At 39.5% G+C, this 24,681-nt stretch overlaps 1 protein-coding gene and 1 long non-coding RNA gene across 3 annotated transcripts in view; one reads left to right on the plus strand and one right to left on the minus strand.

The window, feature by feature from the left end:
• Positions 1 to 24,549, minus strand: part of LOC132413539 (uncharacterized) — a 37,495-nt gene extending 12,946 nt beyond the window's left edge. For both annotated transcript variants that reach the window (XR_009516756.1, XR_009516757.1), the window contains exons 1-2: positions 24,499 to 24,549; positions 9,096 to 9,233 (exon numbers count right to left, since the gene is read on the minus strand). This is a non-coding gene — a long non-coding RNA (uncharacterized lncRNA). The remainder of the gene's footprint in view (positions 1 to 9,095; positions 9,234 to 24,498) is intronic.
• A 5-nt stretch (positions 24,550 to 24,554) lies between these two features.
• Positions 24,555 to 24,681, plus strand: part of LOC132413604 (centrosomal protein of 78 kDa-like) — a 58,409-nt gene continuing 58,282 nt past the window's right edge. The window contains 1 exon segment of the mRNA XM_059995690.1: positions 24,555 to 24,632. Coding sequence (XP_059851673.1) covers positions 24,555 to 24,632 — 78 coding nt within the window.

Raw genomic sequence — 24,681 nt, forward strand, 5'->3', positions numbered from 1 at the left:
ATACTCCTCCACCCTCCACATTCCCACACCCTGAACCTCAGGCCCCTGAATTTCCTGGGGCACCTCTCAAGTCAGGGCCTTCACACATGCTATTCTCTGTCTTCACATAGCCCTCCCCTATCCTGCACCTCTTCTGAATTAACCCCTCTCGTGTTGGCCTCAATGGCAATGCTGCTAGGAAGAGTTTCCTGGTCCTCCTCACCTGTGTTCCCTTGCACCCAACACTTTCCCCGGTGGTAGGGTTATCAGATTTAAGAAATAAACCATGCAAGTTTAACCGCGTGTCCTGTATTTTAATTGCAACCCTATACCTGACAGGCACTTGTCCCAGAGTATGACAATTGCATGTAGACATTTTAATTTCCCAACTAGCCTCCAAATCGCTTAAGGATAATGATCTTGTCAATACAATTCCCCATTTTGCTAACTAACTAGGTAAGGTTGGATGAATGGATCAGTGACTTGCGGATGGGAGTTTTACTTGAAATCATATAGAACTAGACTTCAGCCCTAAACAGGAGAGATGCTTAAGAGACTAAAGGGAGGCTAATGACAATTACTCACCCAAGTGGAGGCTCCTAGGTTAGTTCTGGGCCAGCCTCTCAGGGTGTAAGAGAAGAACTTGGAGGTGGAAACTGTACACTAAAGGGAAATGACCAGAAGGTATGACTGGAAATGATTATTTAAAGCTTTCAGCCTGCACAAAGCTAACAGACTAACTTCAGCTGGTTTGGGGATTGCTCTGGCTCAGTTCTGAGTCCTTCACACAGCTGGAAAGTTTATGCTCCTGCTGCTGGGGTTAAAACAGTGGAAAAGGCCAGAAGGGTGATGCCAAGGATCATCATACTCTTATTACCTTGCGATGGTTTCCTAATAGAAAGCTTAAATCTAGCTATTTTCAGACCCGGTACCCAAGGGCAAGTACGTAACAAATATGAGAAAAGTGAGAAAGGTGGAAGAAAGGCAAATTAGAGCACACCATCTAAAGAGGCAGCCTCTACTGGCTGCAGACAAACCTCCACGCTGAAATGCAGGCCCAAATTTTCTCCCCCTTCAAGAAAAGACAGGAATCAAGATGTTAAGGCTTCATCTCATGATTTTTTTTTAACGTGCCCATTAAGTCAATAAGTATTAAATGGTTGAAAAAGAACACAACTATAAGTTTATTACTCCGTGTGGGCTTCCAACACTGTACCGTGGAATCAACATGTGTCTCCAGGCTGAGATTCCCCTCAACTTGCAAACCTCAGGCAGATGCTGATTCAAATCCCAGAAGGCTCTAGTTGAAAATCAACGTCTGACATGCTCTGCAGAATCTAGGGAACCATTTGCTAATTTGCTCTGGGGCGAAATCTTCTATCAATATCAATCAGGCATGAATGTAGATAATTTTCCCATGCTATCAATATAGTCATCTATATGTTTAGTCAACATTTATTGAATATCGCATAGGTAAGGTTTGGTGGTCAGTAAACAGTGGAGAGAGGCCCAGAAAAAAAGGGGGTACACTCAGGCTTGAAATCCAGCAGGTACACGCCTCTGCTACCATACCAGTTATTTATATACTTATCTGCTACTTCCATCCTAGTTGGTTAACAGTCTCTGCCCCAGCCCTAGCCCTGTGGGCCTCAGACGCCATCAGTGGGCCACTCATCTGTGGCCACCTACGGCAAGGTGGTGCTTTCCTGTAGTCATCCTCCTTTGGCCACTTGTAATTTTGCCCTCTTTAGGGTACCATACTGGTTGCTCAATATTTTGAGCATCACACACCAACGCTCCTAAGAGAAAGTAAAGTGATAAATGTTCCCCCAAATGCTCATGTGGCTTTTGTCTCTCCCTAACCTCTTTTCTTGATTAACTCCTGCTCAACCATTCAGATCTCTACTCAAATGTCACTTCCCATTTTGCCATCTGGACTGTGTCTCCCTGACATTTACTCTCACAGCTCTGTTCCTTCACTTCATATCTTGTATCCATTTGCTTATTTGTTTGTCTGCCTCCCTGATGAAGCTGTAAGCTCCATAAGGGAAACAAAAATCAGAACTGATTTGGCAAACTGCACAGGCTTCTATATGGTTTACGTGGGATTGGCCACCTACCCAGCTCCAAGGATGGGTCCTGTTGTATTCCAGCCAGTTAGCATGTCCCTTCCTCCAGGTCTTACTCATTGGCATAGGAACGAGAACCTGACCTAAGGCAGCCCAAGCAGAGTGAGGCTGGACACTCTGGCGAGGAAAGCAGAGCTACAGACCTATTCTGAAGAGGCAATATCCCCAATGTGGTTGTCATGAAGCATGACACGAAGGAGGACAAAGTCGCAGAGTCCCAGAAAGCTGGCTCCAAAGAATACACAACATGGGCTTCTGGAGTAAACCAGATCTTGGCTGGAGCTTGTCTTTGGACTGTTCAGTTACATTAAGCAATAATTTTTTTTTTTTTTTACCTTAGCCAGTTGGGACCAAGGTTTCTATGTATTGTGACCAACAAAATCCTAACTGATATATCTTGCCCCCGAAAACACAAGAACCTTGCTCATAGAAGACACCATATCTTGAACAATATGCCATTGGGAGAACTGGAGATGGCTTAATGGGGGAGGCGACTGGGTAACATCAGCCAGAGCCTTAATTTGAACATAGTTCTTTAGAAAATATGTTAGACTGCCCTCGATTTAAATTCATCAGAAATTCAGGAGTATTTTCCCCAGTGTGTTTTACAGCAGAATTGTTCCTACCTGAGGTTATTAACCTGCTCACCTGTCATTTCCTAAGAACTCCTAAAGATTTCTGCTTCAACCCCTGGACTTTCAACCTAAAGAAACTATGGTTTTAAACTGGGGAAAGGGAACAAGAAAGAATGATTCAGCCTCTAGGTGCTTTTTACTCTGCTGGATAAAATCATTATTTTTCCCCCCAGAATGACCTGTAACTTCCTACGTTTCTTACATTTCAACATCAATTTTCATTTCTCGGGATGCCTACAGCTTTTCACCTGGCTAGATGGAAGCCAAGATTTTACTTTTCTCTTCGGGGCTATTCTGCTGGGCTAGAGTCATTAGAAGCAACTTTAACTTCAGGTTTTTATATATATCACATCTTTTAAAGCATAATCAGGCTATGTGGTTCATGATCTGGTTATTAGATTAAAGGTCTGTGTGGCCAAAGGGCTGTACTTCTACAACTATTGAGAAATAAACAACCTTGACTAGACAGGGAAGGAAAAGTGTGCAAGTTGGTCCCTATATCCTGATCAGGGGATTCTTTTCCTCCTTCCCTGATTCACCAAAAAGCACACTTGCCCATACTACTATTCACATTCTCAAAACATGTTTGTTACTCTCAGAGCTCCTGGAATATATATCCTCCAACGGTTGCCTTTTGTCAGTGAACTGTTCTGCACACCTCCGCTGCTTATATTTAGGAATTTTTTTTCCTTTGGGAGAGAGAAGAGTGGCTTGTAAAACTACTAGTGGAAAGTAAGCATTAAGAATCACTTCACCTTCTTCATCAAATAAAACCACCTGAATTGCCTGTTCTATGGACCAGTATGTAATTCAAAACTGTGATGAAGAACAGAATACTTTGAGTCTCAAAATATCTCCCCATAAATTACTTATTAGCTAAAAGAGACAAATAATAACTTGACAGTGGAGAAAGTTCGTGGGCACCACCTTAACCAAGATGCTAATGAGACAGATGACCATCAGGGGGCTCCGGTAAGGATGCACAGAGAGACTCACCATCACCTCTGTGGAACCCCATCCAAAGCACATAACATGAAACAACCATGAGGAAACAGAGGACAAACCCAGAATGAGGATCATTCTACACAACAACAGCCTATACGCGTCACAAACTCTCAATAATATGAAGAACAAAGAGGCTGAAGAATTATTTCATACTTAGACCAAAATGACATGAGAACTAAGCGCAATGCATGATTGTACACTGGTTCCTGGCCTGAAAAAATTAGCCATTAAGGATGTTACTGGAATAAGTGGCAAAATTTGAATATAGATGGTAGATCAGCCAACAGTATCAATGTTAAATTTCTGACTTAGACCACTGTGCTGTGGTTTGGTAAGAAAATGTTGTTTCACTTAGGAAGTAATCACTATTTCCAGGGAAAAGGGCACATGTCTCTTTACCCTTAAGGGGTTCAGGAGAAAAAAACATGTATATATGGAGAGACAGTGAATGCCAAAGCAAATAAAGCTAAACATTAATAATTGGTGAATCAAGGTAAAGCACATACAAGAGTTCTTTGTACTAATCTTGCAATTTTTCTTTCAGTTTGAAGTTGTATCTATAACTATATATCTACATCTATATAGATGTATAAAATGAACACACAACATTTAAAATAAAATGCATCAACCTAAAATCCAGCCTATTCTTCAGGAATTGTTGGCAATCTGAAGAGAAACAAAGGCTAGCATACCAAAAGGGATTGGGTCAGTAGATTCATTCATTAGGAACCTGAGTACATTTCTACTAACTTAAATTATGCTTTCATTTGAATAAAACATTTTGGACTGCCTTAAACTTAGCGCCAATTACTTATACATTTAAACGCTCAAAGTATGAATTCCATACTTTTCCCCAAGTGAGGCGCAAGGCTGTCAGTATTCTCGTGTGCTAACAAGTAAGAAAGGCCAATTTCTATAACCTAACTATAGGACTTCTGGGTACGTAAAACTTTTCTCATAGGCCCAGTTCCCTATTTTCTTAGAAAATCCAATTTGCTCTGGGATTTCAAATATCACCGGCTCTTGTTTTTGTCACAACAAATGAAATATTTTATTCTTTAGATTCTTAAAAAGAAATTCAATGAATCTTTGCTCACTGCTAGCTTTTCTATATCTCTCCCAATATCTCTTTGATCAAGCTTTTCCAGCCACTCTGGAATACTCCAGGGGTAATTAGAACTTCTTACCTTCTTTAGCCCAAAAGGAGCCAATTCATCACAAGCTGTCATGGATTCTGATTCTAAATTACCAAGAGCCCAATTACTAACAGAGGCAGGGAATCTTCTTTGCAAGTAAAGTGATTATTTCTTTGCAGATGCAGTAGCATTTCACTTTTTAATTATGTTCATTCCGATCAAATGTAAGAAAATTCTTCCTCATTTTATTTTCCTTCCAAAGAAAACGGTAAAAGAAACATTAATCCCAGAGTGATACAAGGCCAGACCTGCAAGGGCCTTAGGCAGAGCTGGACAACTATCAATGGGTCTTGTCCATTTTACAGGGTCTTAGTGGCTCCTTAAACTCTAAAGGGGAAAAAAGGGACTAATTATTTGTTACATCACATACTTCACCTAAGGGCTTGCCAAACCTTCCAGCATCTGCTAAGTTGTGACGAGACAGCATAAGATGATGATATAAACATAGACTAGCACAGAACAGAACAATTTTGTTTCTTGTGCAGGCAAAGAACAGAGCCACAGTGCTGGGGATGAAGCAGTGTGTGCAGGTAAACATAAGCAACGAGGGAACAAATCTGTTTTTTCTCACTTAGGTGCTATTAACATGATTATGTGTTGTCAAATTTTGAAAGAGAAAAATAAACAAAAACAGTTTGGGAGAAGAAGGAGGACACTCCGGAGGATCTGAAGGAACATGAGGCCACCAAAGCTTACACAGATTTCCCAAGGCCTGAAAGACACCTGTCTGTCCACTTTGCTTTTAAACTTAAAGACTGGCCAGTTGTGGCTCCCGCAGCCTGTAGACCCGAGGCCTGCATCCTTATCTGCCCTTCCCCTCTCTCCACGTGGTCAGCAGACTGACATCCGTTCACTCGAGACATTCAAAGGTCAAGGTTTGCGCTCAGTGAGTATCTTCCAACGATCTGTGCTCCAGACAACAGTGACTACCCTTTGTCCTGGTATGAATGCAGTTGCTCACCGTTTTCCAAACACTTTCACACATATTTAAAGAAGAGTTTGGGAGCCCTCCAAGATTTTAAATTTCAGTTAAAAATGAAATTATATAGTAAGCTTTTGAAAAATTAAAACAACCATGTATGTGAGATTGTACCTCTGCCTTTACTGTAGGCTGTTTGCGAAATTCAGGAAGCCCTGCCTTTCCATTCATGAAACAGATAGTCGTTGAGCACCTCCTAAGGGCAAGGCAGGATGCCAGGTGATGGAGGTGGAGAAACAGGGCTTGTTCCTTGCTCTGATGGGGAAGGCACGTAAGCAGATACCCTCGGCACAGGAAAACACAGAATGGAGGTGCTGTGATGGGATAAAAGGGTCACGCTTGTAAGAACAAAGGAAAAGCGTATCCTTCCAATGCAGGAGACACAAACAAGGTCAGGAGGTTGGCAGGTGTCTTGAAGGAACGTCAGTCTTGCTGAGTGGGGGCAGAAACCCCAGGCTTACCCAACGTAGCATGGGCATATATGCTTGCCACATTCCAAGAATCAGAAGCACAAGAAAGATGAAGCCAGACCAGACACCACAAAGCTGTGACCGTTGGGCTCAGAAGTCTGGGATTTTTATGAACCAAGGAGGAGCATGAAGGGGAAGTGATGGTTCAACTGGCTGTGCTGGTAGGGGCAGGTGGGGGCAGATGAGGCCACTGAAAAGATCCGCTGAGGGATGACAGAGCTGGCTGTGGCAATGGGAATGGAAATAAGTGGAGATTGAAGAGATCTGGGGCCGGTACAAACTGCAGGGACTTGTCACCATCATATGAATGGATGAGGAAGGAGGCAAAATAGACTCTGAGCACTATTATATGTGAACACTCGGATGGCGTCCATGGACTGGCCGGCTTTTGCTGTTGAAACATTTACTGTGTTTAAACAGTCACATCCTGCACTGAGCCCTTGTTTTAAGCTCTTCAAACATCCCTGAGGTAAGTGGGGGAGTTATTTCAATCCTCCTTTTTACAGATGAGAGAACCAAGACTGGCAAGGTTTAGCCCTAAGCAGGAAACCCAACTAACCCAACTAATTGGTGCAGAGCTGGGACGAAAGATCAGTATAGTCCTCATTACACAATCCAACGAAACATGAAGATAGCTCAAAACTGTCCTAGTGACATGTTTCCAGCCTAAGTGGGACAAAGTTCATACAACTTTATACCGTGAGCTGTGCTGTAAGGTGGTTTGTTGATAATGTCCATTCCAAAAGCCAACGGAAAGGTACCAGTATGCTGAATCATTAAAAACATGGATGTGCAGAACTCAAGTCTTACACCTTTCTGAACAAAATACCCTTCACGGATGCTAGTTTTAGACTCAAGTTTTCCCAGCATAAAGATTTTAAAAGAACAATCTGTCTAAAAAGCATGTAAAGAAATTCATTGACAAAGGTTTACATGTTTTAGGACTTTAATGTCCTTCACACGGTCAACACAAAACACTGACAATGGATGAACAGTAGGGGAAAAGACTCTTCAGCAAAGATCTTCCCAAGCTCACGGCATCACTGGTCAAACACCAGAAAGAGAACAGTCACGTGAAGAAACAGTAAGGGAATTTAACACAGATTTTTAGTTTAACAGCATAACTGAAAAACAAAACCAACCAACCAACCAACCAACCGTTCTTCTACCCACTGAAAGGAAAGTAAAAGTGAATCAGGGAGCTTCTAAATCTTGTGAAGCAGCTTAAAAAGGGAGAGGGGAGGGGGAATGGGAGGCACACAACTGTTGAGAACGTAACACTCTAATGCACAAGGTCAGGGATCCTAACAAATTCTCCAAGTCTCAACATATACCAACAAGAACCGTATTATTAGAAATATAAAGGCACAGAGATATAAATGCATAGAGATATAAACTATTTGGTATTAAAAACAGACCTTGCTATATAAACATATAGTAAGTCACTTTTATCGCTTTATGAGAATAACCGTATAAAGAAAGTCCAGAAGACCCCACTGCTGTCATCTTGCAAAGGATCAAAATTCAGCACCTATAGGGCCCCACCCACCCTCCATGCTGTGTGTCTGTTTGTCTCTAAAAACAACAACTTGCAATTTGCATATACTTAAACCCACAGGCAGCTTTGAATATGAGATCTAGGCAGAAAAAGTAGTAGCAAAGAGAACAGTAGCTAGAATTTGGTAGAAAAGCAACAGAAGACTTTTTAAAAGCTTCCAGTTCAAGTCAGAATTAAGGTTAAGTTTCAACAGCTTGGGATAGCTGTGGATGTTTTGCTGTTCCCTGGAAAAAGAAGAGAATCTATCATAAGTATGTTCATTCGAGAAAAATACTGTGTGTGTTTAGTTTTTTTTAGACATGCCCAAGTGACTTTCAATTTTGTACACCTTCAAGGGCAGAGTGTATATTGGTTAGGATGTGCTCATAGCTGGTGCATCTCCAAAAAATGCTTCATGAAGGCTGCCAGCTTCTGACATCTTCGATGGTGACAGCCTTATGCAGAGAGGCCCGAATCCCTCCCACAGACCCAGAAGAACCACCGATGCAGCCGTTAAGAACAGGAACATCTGGCTGATCATCAGGACGACCCTCCTTCCCGTCACCACCTCCTGCGAGAGTCACGGCACCTGAGGCCATCGTGTCCAACCTCCCACCTGAAAGCCCCCGCAGGTGGCCAGGAGTGTCACACATCTCAGTCATCAGAAAATTCCTTTCCAACGCAGTGAAGGACCGTCACGCTCACAGGTAACCTAGGTTAGCTCAACTCTTCGATGAGCCTGCCATGCGAGGAGCAGGGAGCGGGCAGCTATTCTCATGCGTGAGAACATACATTTTTCATGGAGCTGACAGATTTAACTACTGTCTCTGACGTTCGGGGGAGCAGCAGTGTCTGTTCTTACACTGAACAGGCTGCGCCAGCTGCACCAGAGATGGGATGGCACCCTTTGTACTGTCAGAGCAGAGATTTTCAAAGGAAATTTTGACCAAAGCTCCTAGAAGGTGTGCCCCCCCATGCTCCCGGCCATGGAATCGCGCTAAGGGGCCTGTAAGCAGCAGTAGGAGCACCCCTGTAACAAACGGTCTTTCCCAACTAGTTACAATAACTGCTACTCCAGGATGGGCAGGCTCCTAGATGTGTCTCCTTCAGCGTCTGAAAACTAAACCAATTCTCTGACAAGCTTCTGGATGGGACATGTACTCACCTATGCCCTTTCAGGGAGATCATATTGAGTTCAAGAGCTTTGTCGAGAAATCTTCTTTCTAAAGCATCATCTCCTTTGGTGTTGCCAGTGTGGAATGGAATATTCATCTTCCTTCTATTCTGGGGCTCCACTGGGCATCTGAAAAACATGTTTCTTCTTCCAGCTATTTTTCTGCAATGTGCAACTGCCATTAACACAGCAACAGAAAAGTTTTAAAAACCATTTTCCAGATGCAAACAAGAGATTAAAAAAAAGATCTGTGACAGGACATTTATAATTTACTTAGGGACACCACTCTTGCATATGGAACAGTGACTTAACATTCTCTTATACGACTCAGACTTAATTTCCAAGAGCCTCAGTTTCCTCATCTGAATATTAGGAATAATAATAATATCTCCATTTCATACTAGTTATGACAGTTCAGTGGTATAACATATATGAAGCTTCCAACCCATGGCAGCCACACAGCAATGTGAATGACCCTTTCTCTACAAGACTGCAGAGAAAAAAAAATAAGTTGGTCCAAATAGTGGTGGTAAGATTTTAAAATAATGAGCAGCAGCTTTCAAAGCACTTAAAACACTGTATTGTCCCAAGCTGTGTGACCTTGAACAAGTTACTAAATCTCTCTGTTGTGCCTCTCTGATGTGAGGACTAAATGGCCACAAATTCTCTGCAGCCCTCCCAGCAAGGGGTGGGGTCTTGTACTCCACACCTTTTGAATCTGGGCTGGCCTTGTGGACTTGCTTTGACCAAGAGACTGCAACAGGAGTGACGCTGTGCAACTTTCAAGCTGAGTCCTCAAGGGGCATGTGGCTTCTATACCTGCACTCTTAAAACATCACTGCCATGTAAGCAAGCCCGAGATAGCCTGCTGGAAATAACAGGCCCAGCCAACAGCTAGCCAGCAACAGCTGCCAGCTGCCAGATGAGGGGGGCCATTTAGACTCTAGGTGGATCACCAGATGACTTTGGTTGAATAAGTGATCTCAGATGAGACCAACAGAAGGAACCACCCCCACTGAGCCCAGCCCCACCTGTTGACTGAAAAGAATCCTGAGCCAAAGAAATGGCTGTGGTTTTAAGTCACTGTCTTGAAGTGTTCTATGATGCAAAAGTAGATAACTGATAGAATTCAGAACAGCATCTGGAACACATTCAATGCTATGTAAATATCTACTGAAGTCAATAAATTTGTCTTTTCATTCTCCGCAACTTGCACAGGGCTCATACAGACTCTCAAAAATGAATGGGTCATGTTTCATCTAGGATACGTTAGTATTTGACTTCAGTTTCTGATTTGGAAAGTGAGCAAGCCAAAATTATCTTCCACTGACAACCAAAGGAGACTAACTGAAGAAGATCTGACATGCTATTCTGGATTACAAGGAAAATATGTAATAACTCTCTCCATTTTCTCAAGCACATCCTGTCTTATTATTCCACTTCTACAGGGTGGGATTCATTAAAAGTAATCAGCAAAAAAAGCAGTGTGAGGAAGCCCCCATTAAAAGCTATGCTCGCCCCTCAGGGCACACATATAATTCCTGTTAAAGTTAATAGGAGTCAAGTGCACGTCGACAGACAGAAGAGACGCAAGCAGGGAAACCAAGTATCTGGTAATAGGCTTTGAGGCTGAATTCTGGGGCCCCCTTTTCACAGCTAGTAGGTATCCTGGTTGACATTTACATTAAAAATTTAGTGTCTAACCTCTTTGATTTTGTGCTGCCTCAGGCTCCCCGGGTGACAGTCCAATCATAGAGCTGGAGCAGCAAAAAGGACACATGATTTAAGGGGAAAAAATATTAAAAGGGGGAAGAATTAGGAACCTGCATTTACAAAGAATCTGTATTTACAGGCATCCCCCCGCACATTTACCCATCCTACTGTGAACGTAGATGGTATCATCACAGCAACAGTGTCATAACAACTAGAAATTGAAGATTAAATTTGCACGGTGCCCGAGAGTGTCCCTGCTGTGGGGCTGAGGGAAGGAAGAAAAAGATGAAGGGGAATCAGCTGCTCCAAACCTAGCAAGACGGCTGTGGAGGGAATTCAAATTCCACAGGACAAGCGCTGTGGAAGCACAGAGCTGAGCAAGTACCTCTGCCTGAGGGAAGATTGATGGTTTCAGAGGAAGGGAGGTGGGAGGGGTCAGGACAGGGGGAGACAAAGGAATGGCATCTGGCAGAGAGCTGTCTCTGCCAAGGCACGGGGGACACCAGCAAGTTCTCTGCAGCACCTGGGGTGCTGGGTGCCTGGCTGGGGGCAGGACTGCAGACCGCAGAGGGCCCTGTGGACACGCTCTCCTGGAAACTGGATCGATCGGATCCTGGAGCAACAAGGAGCAATCAGGTCTGCACAACAAGGAGTTGTGCGTTTTAGAAAAAGCACTAGGACACAGGGGCTGGAGGGTGGGGACACTGGGGGAGAGGCCTGCTAGAAAGCTCCCACAAAGAACTTTCTAGGTCAACAGAATTAGGGCTGGTTACCAAGACAGGGACACTGGGGAGTTTCAAGCTTGGGCAGTAAATGCAAATGCCATTAGGGACCCAACGGTCATATAAATGAGTATAACAGGCCCAACATGACAGACTCAGCACAAACTCCCTACGTTACCTGTTAACTGTGAGGGCCCGTTCTTTACTTCCACAGAGAAACAGTCTCCCTTTTCCTTGAAACACACGGCCCTCCCAGTCTGTTTCTCCCACTTTCAGAGACACGGGGATTATGAAATAAGACATCTGGATTTAAATCATCTTCCCATGTTCCAGTAAGGGCTCAAATTGTGTGTTTTAAACCCTGTGAGCCACGCTGAGCACTGCCGTGGGCTGTGCTGGGCCACTGCTCCCAGGCGTTATCACTAAATCCCAGAGCAAGGGCAGCACCTGTGGCCTGAATGAGTTGGGGGGCAGGGAGAAGGTGCGAGGCTGACAGAGCGCTGGCAGGGGGCCGGGTGGGTGTGGGAGCAGCAGGTAATCCTGGGACTACAAAGCTTCCAGGCAAGAGTCTGAGCAGCGCTCCCCAGGGAGTCTATCAGGGAAGCTGATAAGGATGGTTGTGACTGGAAAAGCAGTGCCACAGTCAGTCCTAGAAATTTAGGAAATCCTGAACTAACAGGGCTACACGGGTTTCTTGACTCAACTTCCTAGAGCGTCTCAAGAGCTCCGGTGAATCATGAACTCCCAAGAGGATAATTCATACAGGAACAGAGTTTTCCCCAAATGCTTGTGGCTGAAAAACCCACTGCATCTCTGGGATGAGTATTCTAGAATGCCCACTGAGAAACCCCGGGGCTCCCCTAGGTACCAGAGGGGTGTGTGTGAGGGGAAAGGCACCACCTCAGCGCGAAACAGCATCTCACAAAGGTGGTGAGGGTTAGGAGGGTGCAAGAAAACTGCAGGCAGTTGGCAAGCGATGACAAGACGCTCGTTTCAGTGGTGTCTGCTCCAAAAGACAAACCAGAAACAACAAGGGCGCGAAGAGTGCATCCTGTGGTGAGAGAAGCCCACAAAAGAGTCACTAGGCCTCTCCTGACTGCCTAACTTTTAAATAAAAAATTAAATTTGCACACGATTAGGAAAACTAGAGTAAAAATATAAAGATCTATTCCCTTCCATAGAGGTGGTTGCCCTTAACAGCATTTTGTGCATTTTCAGGATCAGATACACAAATATGTATACGTGTATATATGCGTGTTTCCATATGTACATATATACATATATAGTATTTACAAATACAAACACTGTGGGTTTCTAACTGGAATAATAGACATGTCCTTTTCTACACCTGCTCTTTTTCCTTTTGACCTGATGACGTATCATGTCATCCTCCCAGTTTGCTCACAGACCTTCCCTGTTCTCCACACACACCTTACTCCATACCACCGATGGATCCTCATTTCCTTCATCAGACCCCTCCTGAAGGACATCCGGGTTGTCTCTAGATTTTCCCCATTACATAAGTATCCCTCATTGGACTTGCGGGTGCCTGATTTTATGCACACTTCTGTGCAAGGCAGAGTACTGGCAGAGGGCAGGTGCCTAGAAGTAAAAGTCTTTGGACAAAGAGCAAGAGAGTTTTGAACTTTGATGGACGCTGCAAACCTCGTTCCAAAATTGAACACATTTATTACACTTAACATAGGCAAAGTGTGCTTGTTCCCTCGTCTACACCAGATGTTATCAGTCTTTAGAATTTCTGCCCATCAGAGGGGAAGAAAATCCCATGGTTTTAATCTGCATTTCCTAAAGAAGTTGGTCTCTCTTCATTTGTCTAGTAGCCAGCTGTGCTTCTTCTGAGTTGTTTGCTCATACAGGTAGAAACCAGCCCCTGCCTTTTTAAAATTTGGTTATCCTTTTTCATTTATTAAATATGAAATCTACATTATGTAATTGTACACTTATTTCCCCCTTTGTGTATTCTAATTTCTTCCTCAGAAACCTAAGATGCCATCTTGCAGACTGCCCACAGTGGCTACAATTTTGGCAGCAGCAAAGGACAACTTTAAACATTTTGCACCTAAGGTGGCTTTGGATACCTCTGGATAGAAAGTACAGTCTGAGCCATTTTACAAAATGTGCGGCCATTTTACAAAACAGCTTGACAGTTCCTGCAAGTGTTAAACATAGAGTTACCCTATGATCCAGCAGTTCCACTACTAAATCTATACCTAAGGGAAATAAAAACTTATGTCTGCACAAAAGCTTGTACGTGAATGTTCATAGAAGCACATTTCTGAAAACAAAAGGTGGAAAAAATTCAAATGTCAATCTGACAAATGAATAAACAAAATGTGGAATATCCGTACAATAGAATAACATTCAGCTATAAAAAGGTTTGAAATATTGATCCATGTTACAACATGGATGAACCATGAAAGCATTATGTAAAGAAAAGCAGCCACTCTCAAAAGATCACATATTGTATGGTCCCATTTATATGAAATGCCCATAATAGCAAATCTGTAGAGACAGAAAGGAGATTAGTGGTTGCCTAGGGCTGAGAGGGTTGACAGAATCAAAAAACATTGTTAATGTGTAATGGGTTTCTTTATGAGGGGACAGAAATCTAAAGTTGGATTGTTGTGATGGTTACACACGTCTTTTAGTGGTTGCACTAAGAACCACTGAATTGTATACATTAAAGGGTTAAATTATGGTATGTAAATTACATCCTAATAAAGCTGTTAAAATTATAATTTTATATTTATAAATTTGAAAATTCATCCAAAATGACAAATTCTTAAAACATGCAACCTAACAAGAATAACCCAAGAAAAGAAACATCTAAAAAATCTATATCTACTTAAAAACTTGTTTGTATAATGAAGTACCTTTACAGAAAATGATTTCCAGGGATAAATGGCTTTCCAAGTAAATTCTTCCAAATATTTAGGGAAGAAATATTGGTAATCTTACATAAAATCCTTCCAGGAAACATAAAATAATATATTGCTCAAAAATTTTATAAGGCCAACATAAGCTTCAGATCAAAACTAAAAAGAATATTACAAGAATAGAATCATAGGCCAGTTTCTCTTTTGAACATGTATGCAAAATTTGTAAACAAAAGCACAAACTGTATCCATGGTATGTAAAACAGTAATATATCACAATCAAAGTGGCTTTATTCTAGTAATGCAAGGTTGGTTTAATGTTCCCACATAAAACTGATCCCAGGAATGAATTAGAGTGGGAAAAAAGTCATTTAAAAAAGAAGTCTTGGGAATTCCCTGGTGGTCCAGTGGTTAGGACTTGGCGCTTTCACTGCTGGGGGCCTGGGGTTCAATCCCTGGTCAGGGAACTAAGATCCTGCAAGGCATGAGGTAGGGCCCCCCCCCAAAAAAGAAGTTTTAACCAGGAGAAGCACAAGAGTGAATAAAAATAACAGATACACCTTATGAAAAGTAGGAGAAGATTATGGAATATTTGAAACTTTAAAAAAAAACAGAAATTGCTAAAGATTCAAGAGGATGTGACAAATGATGTACATAGGGAAAAAATAAAATAAAATAAAATATACAAATGATGGGAGCCCAAACATCCAGATACCCAAGTCCCATCTCTGAAAATCCTCATTCAATGGGTTCTGGATTTCCTCTATGTTTAAAAATCTACAGGTGATTCTGACAAGATTCATAGACAATGTAAAGCTTCTGATTTACAGGGAATAATACCATATTATTTTGTTATTTTATAGTTATATTAACAGGTTGTACTATTCACAGATAAGTCTGATGTCAAAATGCACTCCCCACTAGGGATAAAAAAGGAACTAGTACTCTCTACTGCTACTTGGTGGCAGCATGCATATACTGCAATGGCAATTATTGTAGGAATACAAATTAATGGAACATTTTAGAATTGGAAGACTACATAGAAGTCACCTAGTCAAGCTTCCAACTATTATAGTTGTGAAAACTAAGGCCCATATAAATGAAATGATTTATCTCCAAAGAGGGTTAGTGAAAGAGTATGAAATAAAAAATACCTCTGAACTTTTAATTCAGTGCTATTTTTATTAATCTCACTATTAGCTCAAACTTCAGTGTGACAGATTTGGGATTGAATTCTTGCTTGAACTTAGTGGTTGCATGCCTTTTAGTAAGTTACTAAAACACTTAACTTCACTTTTCACATATGTAAAATGGTGAGCCTTGACTGATATAGAGTATGAGATAGCCTAGCACTGTTTTTAACACAAACAAGTACTTAAATTTTTTTGCCTTTCATCCCTATTAGACAACCTCTATTTTCTTAAGAATAAAAGTGTCTTTCAGCTAGCAAAACACCCCAGAGCTGACCACATTCTGGCAAGAGATATAGGATTCTTTTCCTTACTGGGGGGTTCTTTATACCTGATATTTGAACTGCACTGAAACATGAACTTCTCTTGTTTATACTGTATTAATGGACTTGATAGATGAATTTTAAAAAGTAATATGCAGGAATTAAGCTGCATGACTCTCAAGAAATATAATTCGATAGTGGTGGCTAGAATGATAAACAGTGTTTGGATAGGGAGTCCATATTGGATATGAACAACCTGTACTCCCATTCGTCTATTAAGAATAAATAGAATCCTTTAAAAATCTGTTTTAAAGGACAGTTATTTTCTTCTACCTCATTTAACTTACCTCAAGAAAAAGACAATCTCCTGAATCCTTGTTTAAAAGGCTTTTAATATAAAGCAAATAATTTTTTGCAACATTTCCCAAACTTTTCATTATCAAGTTAGCTGAGGCTTCTCAACGATTATCATTTCACAACAATATTTCCATTTTCACCTTCTTTAAATGAATTGGCCTCATAGATGTGCCATTAAAACAGAGCTTCACCCTCAACATATTTTAAAGTTTGTATTCAAACAGTATGAAGAAAACAGGATCAGGGAATTCAGCCATAAAAGTGAATGGATTACTGATACATGTTACATCATGGATGCAACTAAGTGAAAGAAATCAGACACGAAAGGCCACATATTGTATGGTTCCATTTATACGAAATGTCCAACAGTGGCAAATCCATACACATGGAAAATATTATACATTAGTGGTTGCCAGGGATTTGGAAGAGACGGAAATAGGGAATGACTGCTTAAAATGGTTGTAGGTTTTCTTTTGGGGTGATGAAAATGTTTTGCAACTAGGCAGTGGTGACAATTTCATAGCATTGTGACAGTACTAAATTCCACTGAATGGTACAGTGAATTGTAAAATGATCAAAATGGTGAATTTTATGTTATGTTCATTTTACTACAATAAAAAGGAGAAAGAAATAGGGAAAGACTTTGAGTTTGGGAAAGTAAGGTGAACTGGTCAAGAAAAAGACAGCTCTACTATTCAGTTTTCTCTCAGCTCTCCCAGTGCATTAATCCTCAGCAAAAAGTAGCGTGAACTTGTAGATGACAGTCATTCAACAGAGTCCAGGGAAAAGTAAATAAAATAAAACCCAACTCTTCTTCTTTAGCACATCTATGAAATGTTAACTTGCTGCTCAGCCACGTGGACATTCATGAGGACGTTTCACTTTAGGTGTCCTCTACTCCAGTACTTTACTCACAGCTCATTCACACATGTATGCAACAGCATTTCTTAATTTAATGGACTCTGCAGTGCTGGTTGTGATCAGTCTCATGAAAAGAAAAGGGAAGGAGGAAAAAGCCTCCACATTGGCTTGGTGGTCTTAGGATGAAATGGATGCAGAAGACAGTTTGATTGTCAAACTGGAAACTTTTATTTTCCTTTTCCTCTTCTTTTTATCTTTCCTATAAGGTCTTCTGTCCACTTCCCACCGCCTTCTTTCAAACAGGAAAGACACTAATTAGCTGCTGGATTTTTTTTTGTTAAAACAACTATTGTTTTAGATTTCTTGTTGTCCGCTGAATGTTATTGTTTTTACTGCCAAATGAGCTCCGGTGGTTGATGTAGGGGGTCGCTTGGGAACTTAACTTTTTCAAGTTTAAGTGGAAAAGTTTTTTTGTTTGAATTGGCTTTTACTGGGTGCTTCAAGATTTGCTCTTAGCTCTTTGATGGGGGACTGAGTAGCACTATGTTTCCTTTGAGGTCCCAGTAAATAAAGGATCCCATGTCCTCCTGGGCACTTTATCGTGATTTTGCTGTGTGTGCTCTCTAATAGCCAGATGCAGATTCCAGGAAAATGACATATAAATGAATATAAATAATCTAATAGTTTTAGAATTTGCTTTGGCCATACTCCTGGTCTCATTCTACTTCTTGTAGCAGATGGCTTTAAAGAGCATTAGCTATGTATATATTAAATATAATATACATATACCAATATTAAATATTATATTGGTGTATAAATGTAATATATTACTGTTTAAATTAGTGTATAACAATTATGTTTTATATTAACATGTATTTTTGCATAGCATATATTGTACACAAAATATATGACTAATGCAATATATTTATATGTTTAATATGTTCATTCTATTAATATATCATGCAATATTGATTATAAAATTACATCATAATATATAAATATATAATTATTATCTGATATAATACATTATATTTAAAGTATTCTATATAACACAATACATAATGTATTATTTAAGACAAGTATATTACATAAATATAAAACTTATATAAAGTATATATATTTTAATTATACATTACACATACAAGTATGTATAACTATTTATAATTTTATTTATGTAGGAATCTTTTCGTAACAATTGATGTAAAAATATGCAATAATTTAAATCAAATGGGCCATAATCTCACTACCTACACATAACTACTTTTAAAATCTTGAACCCTGTCTAAATCATGCTTACATATCGCTCAACCTGTTTTTCTACACATGCACATATACACACATTTATACACAATATATATGTATACTACCCGTTTTCAGTTCAATGTATATAAATATATGATATATATAATTATATTCCTGTGTATGTATACAAATATAAATCAAAGGTATGTGTAGGGCTTCCCTGGTGGCGCGGTGGTTGAGAGTCCACCTGCCGATGCAGTGGACACGGGTTCGTGCCCCGGTCCGGGAAGATCCCACATGCTGCGGAGCGGCTGGGTCCGTGAGCCATGGCGGCTGAGCCTGCGCGTCCGGAGCCTGTGCTCCGCAACGGGAGAGGCCACAGCAGTGAGAGGCCCAGGTACAGAAAAGAAAAAAAAAAAAAAAACAAGGTATGTATTTCACATATTTATATAAATATATCATATAATGTATGTGTATATAAATACATGATTATATACATACATATACACAAATAGACTTATTTAAACAAAAGAGACCTAAATAAACAGTTCTCGAAAAATAAAACTAGTTATGTCTCACTGTTTCAATAACAGATTATAGTTTTCTACTGTATGTGCTTCTGTAATTGTTATGAACAATTCCCATTTGTTGAATGTTAAGTTGTTTTAATTTTTTGCCATTATTAATGAAGCTCTGAAGAATATGGTGGGCAAAATTACTTGAAAAACTCTCCTAAAAGAAAAGAGTTAGGTATGCTAGGTTAAATGTAAACAACTTATTTTTAAGTGCAAGTCTATTTTTGAAGTGTGCAGTAGAAATTTCCAGGACCCATGAAAGAAGCGGGGGGGGGGGGACATTTGTGAGAGTTATAGCTATATTAAGAGTGGATTGAAGATCTTGATAGCCTAGAACAGAAGCTGGCAATCCTGTTTTTATGGAGCCAAATGGCAAATATTTTAGGCTTTGTGGATCAAAGAGGCAAAATTGAGCATATTATTTAGGTACTTAATAACCATTTAAAATATTACCAGTTAAAATGTGAAAATTATTCATAGCTCATAGGCCATAAAAAATAGGCAGCTGTCTGGATTTGGAATAAAGGCCATAGGTTAATGACACACCTGACCTGACATAGAGACTTGTTGTTAAAATGGCCATGACCACATGGGAGGCAGGAGATAAGACTCCATCCCTACTAGATGGGAAGTTAGAACTAAATCTATCTATCCCTAGCTTCACCTTTAATGAAAGGGTGTGCCAGTAAAAAATGTATCTGCTGGCAAAGGGAGACTAAGCCCAGATTCTCTTGGCCTCTGCTCTGGGTAGGAAACAGGTAGGAAATCTTGAGAATTCTGAACCCCAGATCTGTGTTCACAGTGTTTGTGTTGCAAATTTATTTGTGGTCTTGCAAACAGAAGGTAAAAAATTACCTTAAAATGCTCCCAGATCGGTGGTATTCCAAACACAGAACTAAACACTCTCTGGAGAAGTAGACCTTCAACCCAGGCCTATAGCCTTCCCACAGAAAAAGTTTAGCTAAACATGAGCTCATGATCTAAATTTACACAATAATGAAGAAATCAGCTACAATGGGAGAGAATCAGCAAAAACAATCAATACCAGAATTAGATTCCCAAGGCCATCCATTGAATGTTGGAATGATCAGGTGCAAGGCAGAAAATATACATAAAACTAGAACTGAAAAAAGGAACAGGGATGTTTTAAAAGACTGGGTAGGATCTTTAAAATATTTTTAAAGTCCATGTCATTGATAAAGCTAAAAACTCAAAGGTTGTGTAAAACAGCAGATTAATCATGGAGAAGAGTGAAATTATGCTGTTTTTAAAAATATGGCAAATCAGATTTTCTGCCTAATTATATAAGTACATTTCTCTTAAAAAATACACATATTTTAAAGACTTATTGGCTGTAAAATAACTAAAGGATATTTCAGAGGGCTTCTCTCCAAAGAAAAGTGTGAAGTAGCAAAACACAGAAAGTCGAGGGGAAAAAATGTCAATATATACATTGCTATAGGGTGAAGTAAACCTTAGGCCAGCAACAATGTGGAGGAGCTGACCCTTAGATGCTTACAACTAAGCTGGAATCTTCAAAAAGTTCAACTATTTATAACTAAAAAGATTTCTTAAAATTAATAACCAAGTGTTTTAATTGACATCAGAAGAGCAAAACAATAAACCCTCAGAACATAGAAAAAATAGATAATAAAGATATGAGCAGAACTTAATAAAACAGAAAAAAGTATAAAATTGAGGTGATTTAGTAACTCAAAAAATATTCTTTGAAAATATTTTAAAAACACACTTTGATTAAGCAAAACAAAAACAAAAGTAAATAATACACAGAAAGAATCAGGACAATGTTATAGCAGAGAACATATGAAATGCCAGTAAATTTGAACATTTATGTAAAGTGGACAATTTCCTGGCTCCTAGAGTTTACCAAAACTGACACAGAAGAAATATATAGCTGGAGTTCTTTCACCAGTAAAGGAATTAAGTCAATAGTTTACAATCTTTCACCAAGAAAATAATAGACCCACCCAGATCGTTTGGGTGGGGAATTCTATCAAACTTCTATTAAACAGATAACATCAGTAGTAATAAAGAAAAACTTCTAGAGAGTAGCAAAGGAAGAATGCTCCTTTATTTATCTTATGAAGTCTATATAATCCTAATACTGACAATAGATTAGGACTGTAAAGAAAAATAAATTTACAGGTCAAATTTACTTGTAAGTATAAAAGCAAAAATTTTGATCTACGATATTAGCTACCCAAGTTCACTAGAGTAAGAAAAAGCATGAGCAAGTTAGGTCATCCAATGAATGAAAAGGTAGTTTAATGTCAAGAATATACATCAATAGATTGAAAACACCACATTTTCTTTCTTTCATCTGTCTCTTTAAAAAATTGATAAGTACTTATATTGATCTCTCTTGTACTAGGCACTGTGCTAAGTCACTTACATATTTACTTCTTTAAGCCTTCTATTATCCCTGGGGGAAGGTTCTATTTTCCTTCCATTTCTTAGGTAAGACTTTAACCCCCAGAAAAGTAAAGTAACATTTGCAAGTTTCTGTGAATGGTCAGTGATGGGACCAGTACAGGAACATCCAAAGTCTGTGCTTGGAAACAGTGCCCTATATTGACACTCACATTACAGATGAAAGGAAAGGAAGCATGCACTTACCATATAGATTAAATCTCACATTACACGTTAAAGGAAAGGAACCATGCACTTACATTATAGATTAATACCCCATAACAGGTTAAAGGAGAAAAAGGCATGTGCTTCTCTCAAAAGTTGTAAAGAAAGCATATCTATTTCTAACTATATTTCCCAGTTTCTTTTGCTTATTTTCTGACCTTTGTAGTGCATTCTGCCGTGAGGAAAATTTTAATTCTTATATAATTAAATGTATCCTTTTTTTCTTTGAATCTTAGTAAGGTGATCCTCATGAATAATTTATTTCAAGTCTACCAGGTTTCTGATACATTTACAGTTTCATTATTTTTTTACTTTTAACTAGTTGCTGTATCTAGAATTTAGTAATGATAGCCATATTTTCCCACTTTTGTTGAATAAGTTTTGCTACTGACCCAAAATGTCCATTTTATTTTAATCTCAAATCCCTTATGCTCTTGCCTCTAATTTTAAGATGTTTCCTATCCCACTGGTTGTTTTGTCTATCTGAAACAAAATGCTACCTTAATTATAATGTAATTATAATATAATAAATGTAATTAGTAAACATAATACCATATATAATAAATAGCATAATATAAAATAACAAAATATAATTTACCATATAACAAGGTCAAAAAAGAACAAAACTATACAATCACTTGAAATATCCCCCAAAGATATTTTATAAAATTCAATATTCATTTCTAATTTAAATGAAATAGTAAAATAGGGATTGATGAATGCTTCCATAGTAAGACGAAATTATATATCTAAAAGAGAAAGAGGTAAATGATAAACTTTAGTAACACTGGCAATAAATATAGGACAAGATGAAGATGCCTGATATAATCTTAAAGAAAAAGTATTATGTAACATTGTCTTTGCAGCACTGATGAGTTCAGTGAAAAGAAAATCTAATAGAAAAGAGTATCTCGTTCTGCTTAATGTCTGTACACTTGTCCATTGCATGAACATAACAGCTTATTTAACCAATATGTTACTGACCTGCATCTGGATTTCTAGGTTTTCATGGAATTTTATTATGCACAATTGTTACAAACTCTAGGACTTTCTCTTAGGTTTATATCTTTTGAAAGAAACAGTATCTCCGTAGATGGGTTATGTGGGCTGGCTGCTAGCAGACTATGGCTACTTCTCAGTTCTTCCCTTTACATTCCTAGTCAATGTGAAAACGGAAGGCAAGAAGGTCTTCTGTTTAGAGACTCTAAAGATAGGTCTTGGTGATAAAGCCTTGGTGGTAAAGGCTAAAAATATCAACCCAGAACAAGTGTTTTTCTAGCTGTAACTATGTGTGATTCCCTTGGTTTTATTCTGTAGAGGATGTAATAAGACAAGACTGTAGGATCTGCCCTCAACGTGCTTCCAGTAAGATGAGCTAAGTCAAGTATGGTGGCATATCTAATTCAAGACAAAATATAATGGCTCCTTTTCTCTCATAGCAAAACTTCGTGGAGTGAATATCGAAGTCACTGTAGGCTCTTAATTAAAGGAACACAATAAATCTTGTATTGGAAGGTGGTTATTCTGGTCTCTTTGCAGAGATGAATTGGAAATTGTCTAGAAGAAGGAAAATTAGCTTAACCAAAGTTAAACTCATAAATAATTGAGCATCTATGGCCTATGTTTCTCTTTGATCATAATTTCTCCCAATTTATAGACCTCTTTGATACCCGATTAATCATTGTCAAAGATGCAATTAACAATGATTATTACTGTGTATTAGGTTTTGCCTGGGCCCTGAAGAAACCATCGTAAATTATGAGCTATGATTGTCACTTGATTTTCTCACAAAGAACAATCAGAACTCCTGGTCTTAAGTGGCTTGGAATGTGAAACTAAGAAGTCTCTTAGATATTATTAGAGGATCCCACAGAGCCCATTGGTGAAAGTTTGGAAAACATTGGGCTTCTTAAAATTAATTCTTGTAGTGTGTTACGAAAGGTGACTGAACCAAAAGGATAACAGTGTTTCTGGTTCTGTTGTTAGCATTCTCCATGGAAACATCATGGAAGCTTCTGGACTCAATTTCCTTCCCCATGTGTGAATGTCACTGAAAATATCCAACTCCATTCTATCCCCATATAACTTCAGAAACTAAGCAGAATGAAGACTCAAAATTCATTTCAAATAATGAAATGAAGATATAATGTAGAATGGAACTGGGAAAATGCCTGGTTTAAATTCTGGAAAGTACCAACTATACAATTCTGGATAAGTTGCTTAATCTTGCTTAGTCTAATTTAATGCCCATCTCACAGGATGGTATAATGATTAATTTAATATCTTTGTATAACATACAGTGTTATGTAACTTCTTCTTGTTCTTGAGTAAATTCATATCTTTAAGCAACTCACTTTAAAAAATAGTTACTTGCTTAAATTACTCTTACCTTCTATTATCAGCTGAATTGTGTCCTGCTCAAGTTAGTGTGGAAGTCTTAACCCCCAATACCTCGTAATATGACTGTATTTGGAGGTAAGGCCCTTGAATAGGTAATTGAGGTCAAATGAGGTCAAATGGGTGGGCTCTATTCCAATATGACTGGTGTTCTTATAAAAAGAAAATATTAGGACACAGACATGCACAGAGAGAACAAAGTAATTATTAGTAACCACGATCATGTCGTGAATGCACGGAATGTGTCACCATTTGCCAACCACCGTGTCAAGTCAGCAGAAACTACAGAAATTAAGAGCTCACCGCAGAAATTCACACACCCTTGCACTAGGTAAGGGACCACAGGCAGACGTTCAGTCAGCCTCTCATGTGTCCCTCACGGAGTGCACGCTCTCTCCTGGGCGGGGCGAGCACAGACACTTATTGGGAGTTTTACTACTTTTAAAATGGTTGATACAACCATGTCTCACTGGATGAGTCAACAAACGCTTTTTGTAAATCCAAATTCTCCACACCTCCTACCTTTCGCGTTGCCCTAGTCTCAAAGCTCCTTCCCCTGCTCCTCAGGCCGCGTCCCCATGCGAGGCGGGGCTGCGTGCGGACGCACGGCGAGCGCGCAGTCGTCCTCGAGTCCCGCCCCCACGGAGCCGCCGCCGGTTTGAACAGCATCCCCGCGGGCGTAGGGCTATGAGGGAGGCGCCAAGG

Source organism: Delphinus delphis, chromosome 18 (assembly GCF_949987515.2).
Source record: "Delphinus delphis chromosome 18, mDelDel1.2, whole genome shotgun sequence".
NCBI lineage: Eukaryota > Metazoa > Chordata > Mammalia > Artiodactyla > Delphinidae > Delphinus > Delphinus delphis.